The following is a 5,026-nucleotide window of genomic DNA, read 5'->3' as shown; positions in this document are numbered from 1 at the left end:
ATCTGAGGAGCAGTTAACCATAGTCCTCACAAATCCACCGGAGGTTAGAACGCCAACACAGAGACAGAGGAAGGGGACGGATATCCGGCCAAAAAATAGTGAAATCCGGCGGAATTTCTGACGGCAACGGAGCAAACCCGGAAGTGGAACGTCGTGGATATAGACTATGGCTCAGATAATTTGAAGAACACGAAGGGTGTTATGAGTCCGTAGTGAAGCAAAGGACACATATCTTTCTCTTGTTTTTAAATCCTAAAAATCACACAAAAGACATGTTGGTGTGCTGTTTCTGCCTGTTGTGAGTCAAATATTGGAACCGTACCTCGACTCTGAGGCCAGCTTACCCTGCAGCAACACATTCTCATGAACAGGTCGGTATGATATCGTAGGAAAATGAATGCACTCCAAAACGTAAGATATCGTACAAAACTAGGAGACCGTCTGCTGGTCACGTGAGCGGCCGGCTACGAGCTCCGTACCACCGAGCGTCAGTTGCTAGTTGTTTAAGCCGCTACAGACCTCAGTCACTGCTTGATGGTAATAGTGGCAGTTAGCGGCAGTTAATAGATGTGTATAGCTGCCACAGGGCTCTGCAACACTGGCTACGGTGCTCTGCATGGTGCTCCGCATGGTGCTCCGTCAGGTCAGCGGTAGTTGGTGGTTCAGTTACCCGAGAATAGGTGCCTTTGAGCCGGGTACAGAGCACCGCGAGCTACCGGTGGTTTTGGCGGACATAAGTTTAGGCATCATGCTGCGACGAAAGTTAAGTTTAGGCACCAAAACAATTAGTTAAGTTTAAGAAAAAGATAATGGTTTGGGTTAAAACACTTCCAAGGAACACGCGTTTCTTGCGTAAATGTCTTTAGTTTTCCCCAGGACGCAAACTCCAGTCCCTGGCTTAACAGTCCTGTGTTTTATGGCCCAAACGAAACATCCACCCGAACTCCTCTCTACAGCAGCAGTCAATGATTAGATTAAATTCAACTTTATTGTCATTGTGCAGAGCACAAGTACAAAGACAACGAAATGCAGTTTGCGTCCAACCAGAAATGCAAAAAAAGCAGAAAAGTGCAATGCGATATACAAAGTATAGACAGGTGGTGCATAGACAGGACAAGAAATAAAGTGCAGCGTAGACAGTAATATACAGAAGGTGGTTTTGAGTAATATAAATTAAATATAAATATGAGCAGATGTTGTGCATACAGAAAAATAAACATGGAATGTATACGGATGACAGTGCTTAACTTTTTGTAGCTTTTTTTGAAGGAATGGCTCATGAGAACAGGCTGCCTGCAGACAGAGACGGAAAGCTGTGAGGGGATCAGAGAGGAGCATGCTGGGAAAAAGGCTGCTGTGGGCCATCTGGCTGCTGGACTCATTAACTGAGTGAAACTGCGTCGGGTGAGTAATTCACTTATTCACTTCCTGAGTTCAGGCTACTCTGTAGCACCACCACCAATGTGTAGCACCCACCCGGGTGATGTGCGGCAGCCTTGCGACACTAGACGTTCAGTAGAGAGGGAGGGGAACATGTTAGTGGGGTGGGGGTGGACCTACTTGCCACCATGCTTATCAAAACACACTGATTTGCTTTTTGTTTCGGGTAAAAAATCAGAAGCAAAACGTAAAAAAAAAAGACTAACAGTTGGAAAAGGCAACAAAAACATCAGAAAAAGTGACAAAAACGTTGGAACAAGTGACTAAAATGCTTGAAAAAACTTACAAATGTTGAAAAATACAAAATAAAAAGGCAAAAAAAAGACATAAACGGCTGAAATCTTGCCAATAGTGCGTGTGTGTGTGCAGTATAGGCAAGTGCCTTGAAAAATTATCGACAAAAACCTCGGAAAAGCGACAACGTTGGAAAAAAAATTGCCAAAAAAGGATGGAAAAAAACGGTTACGATGACTAATGTAAAAAAGAAGAAAAAAAAGAAAAAACAGAAAAAAAGTGGAACAAATGTTGAATTATTTTTTCCCCAAAAAGGTTCAAACATATGAAATCAAAAGGCGGAAAAAAAACAGACAAAAATTCTGCCTAGGGCACCAAATTGGAAATGGCCAGCTCTGGTTAAACAGGTGTTTATGCTGCTGTTTAATGCGACACTGTGTGTGTGTGTGTGTGTGTGTGTGTGTGTGTGTGTGTGTGTGTGTGTGTGTGTGTGTGTGTGTCCCGCCCTGCTCTCTGTCGGTGCGTCGGCTCCTGTCCTCTGCTACTGTTTCTTCTCCAGGTGACGCGCAAAGCCAGCCAGCCATTCCCTCGCCGGGCGCGCGCCCCCTCCTCGGGCACCAGCACAACATAAAGTCAGCTGCGCACGCACGGGGCTCAGCAGTGAACCTGTGACTGGCGGCGGAGAGAGAAGCTCCGGGGAAAGGAAAGGGAAGTTTGTTTTTTAGGTACAATGAGCTGCTGCGGGAGGGAGTGTGCGCACCTGTCCGCGTGCCAGGAGCGCTGGAGGTGATGCGCCCCGGTCACACAACACGGGATGGCGACGCCAGAGCTGTGGAGCTACAACTCTACGTCCGCGTGGAACCAGTCCGCGGGACAGGAGCGCTTCGGCAGCCTGGATGACATCGACCTGCCGGCGGACGGCTCTCCGGCGCTGCGCATCCTCATCTCCATCGTGTACTCGGTGGTGTGCGCCGCCGGGCTCGTGGGCAACCTGCTCGTCTTCTTCCTGATGAAAGCGCGCCGCGGGCGCAAGAACAAGCGCTCCAGCATCAACCTGTTCATCCTCAACCTGGCCGTCACGGACTTCCAGTTCGTGCTCACGCTGCCCTTCTGGGCCGTGGACACGGCTCTGGACTTCAGCTGGCCGTTCGGCAACGCCATGTGCAAGATCATCCTCTCCGTGACGGTGATGAACATGTACGCGAGCGTGTTCTTCCTCACGGCCATGAGCGTGACCCGGTACTGGTCGGTGGCGTCGGCGCTGAAGGACCGGACCCGGCGGAGAGTGTGCCCGGTGCGGTGGGTGATCGCCGGGCTGTGGGTCTCCGCCACGGCCGCGTCTCTGCCCACCGCGGTGTTCTCCACGGTGAAGAGCGTGGCCGGGGAGCGGCTGTGCCTGCTCGGCTTCCCCGACGGCCAGTCGTGGCTCGCGCTCTACCACCTCCAGAAGATCCTCGTGGCGTTCGTGTTCCCCATGCTCATCGTGAGCGTGTGCTACCTGCTGCTGCTGCGGTTCGTGCGCCTGCGCAGCATGAACAACAACCAGGTGAAGCGCCGGTCCCGGGTCACGCGCTCCGTCACCATCGTGGTGCTGTCCTTCTTCGTGTGCTGGATGCCCAACCACGCCATCACCTTCTGGGGCGTGCTGGTCAAGTTCAACGTGGTGAACTGGGACCGGACGTACTACATGGTGCACACGTACATCCACCCGGTGACCGTGTGCCTCGCGCACACCAACAGCTGCCTGAACCCGGTGCTGTACTGCCTCATGCGCCGCGAGTTCCGCAAGAAGATGAAGGACCTGTTCTGGCGGATTTCGTCGCCCACCGGGGCGAACAGCTGCCCGCTGCGGCCGTTCTCCGGCACCGTGAGAGCGGAGCCGGAGGTCATCCCGCTGAACACCGTGGAGACGGAGAACTGCAGACTGTCCGTGTTAACGGACCAGGGCGACACGGAAGCGCTGCAGAGGTAAAGCAGACTTTAAACTCCAAAAAAAGGACAAAAGTGGGTAAAAAAAAGAGAAGAGAACTCTGATTTTTGTTGTTGTTGAAAGATAAATATTTGAAATGATTCGCCTCAAACTCATCACGCTATGGAAGATGATTAGAGTCACATGTGAACATTTTAATTTTTCTGACTTTAAAGTCAGGACTAGGGCTGCACAATATGAGGAAAACATCTAATTATCGTGATTATTTTACCTGATGATGCGATTGCGATATGATTCACAATAATGGAGGGAATGGTCATTTTGTAAAGCAGACTTAAAACTAAGAGGATTAGGGCCACATGTTAAAATATCTTTTGAGTTATGAGAAAAAAAAGTCAAAATAACTTTTTTTTTTAAGTTAAAAAAGCCAGAAGTAGGGGTGTATGTAAGTCAAAATTCAAAGTAGGGGTACATGCTATGAGGAAAATATCTAATTGCCAGGGTCAGGGTTATTGTGATTGAGATATATTTCACCATATTGCAGGGAATGATCATTTTTATTGAGAAAAAAAATCGGATTTGTAGGCCCGAGACATCTCTGCAGCACCACAGTACTTAATTCAGAATGATTGGACATGTATTGAGCCCCCGTTTTATTAGGATATTGCACCATAGTCCATATTGCGATGGCAATGAAATTGCGATGAATTGTGCAGCCCTACATGTTTTTCCCCCATGTGGCCCTAATCCTCTCCTGATCACTCGCTGACACTCTAATCCTGCAGATTTCTCTCAGCTTTTCTCACCGTAAAGTTGCTCTTTATTGTGTCGCTGGAGTTTTTACCTCTTCTAAAAGGAACACTGCAGGATCATCATATTTGGCCTCATTCTTTTTTTGGGAGCGCGCCGTGCAGACTGTGCCAAATCCAACGCCGGTATAAAAACAACAAAGAACCAGACAAATCATCACTAAAAGGGGGCGTTTTTAGATGTGTTTTTTGGACTTTGCATCGCAGGGATTATATATATGTTTCCATCACATTTTTTATTTTTTTTTAAATGTGTGACATTAAAGGAGAGAATAATGTGTGAGTAAATTGTGCATCGGTGCGTAAAAGCATCCAGCTGTGTTTCTGCTTCCCCCAAACTGCGCTGAGTCCCAGCGGGAGCTTTCTGTATTTCACCGATTATGCTGATGTTGTTTGGAGGTTTTCTGGGAAGCTGACTCTTTGGTTTTTCTTTTCCTATAAAAAGGAGTGCAGGCTCAGTGTCTCATCCAAACGCTGCTTCTTCAGTCTCTAAAGTGCTCTCTGTGCATGCAGACTTTTATGAGGAATCCCAGTCTGATCACCCTGCTGCTGCTGCTGTCTCCAGGGGCAGAGCGAAGTGGGGGAGTTTCTGGGGGCTCCAGACCCAAATGTT

At 48.6% G+C, this 5,026-nt stretch overlaps 1 protein-coding gene across 1 annotated transcript; it reads left to right on the top strand.

Annotated features, from left to right (window-relative positions):
* Positions 1 to 2,306: 2,306 nt before the first annotated feature.
* On the top strand, positions 2,307 to 4,693 carry rxfp3.3b (relaxin family peptide receptor 3.3b). Its single transcript, XM_039809801.1, has one exon. It carries the CDS (start codon positions 2,489 to 2,491, stop codon positions 3,644 to 3,646), a length of 1,158 nt encoding a protein of 385 aa, XP_039665735.1. The 5' UTR covers positions 2,307 to 2,488; the 3' UTR covers positions 3,647 to 4,693.
* The last annotated feature ends 333 nt before the right edge of the window (positions 4,694 to 5,026 follow it).

Source organism: Perca fluviatilis, chromosome 8 (genome assembly GCF_010015445.1).
Source record: "Perca fluviatilis chromosome 8, GENO_Pfluv_1.0, whole genome shotgun sequence".
In the NCBI taxonomy this organism is placed as follows: domain Eukaryota; kingdom Metazoa; phylum Chordata; class Actinopteri; order Perciformes; family Percidae; genus Perca; species Perca fluviatilis.
This window is presented reverse-complemented; position numbering and strand designations above follow the sequence as displayed.

Excerpts from the sequence above, each read along its gene's own strand:
- rxfp3.3b (XM_039809801.1), top strand. The coding sequence starts at position 2,489 with ATGGCGACGCCAGAGCTGTGGAGCTACAACTCTACGTCCGCGTGGAAC.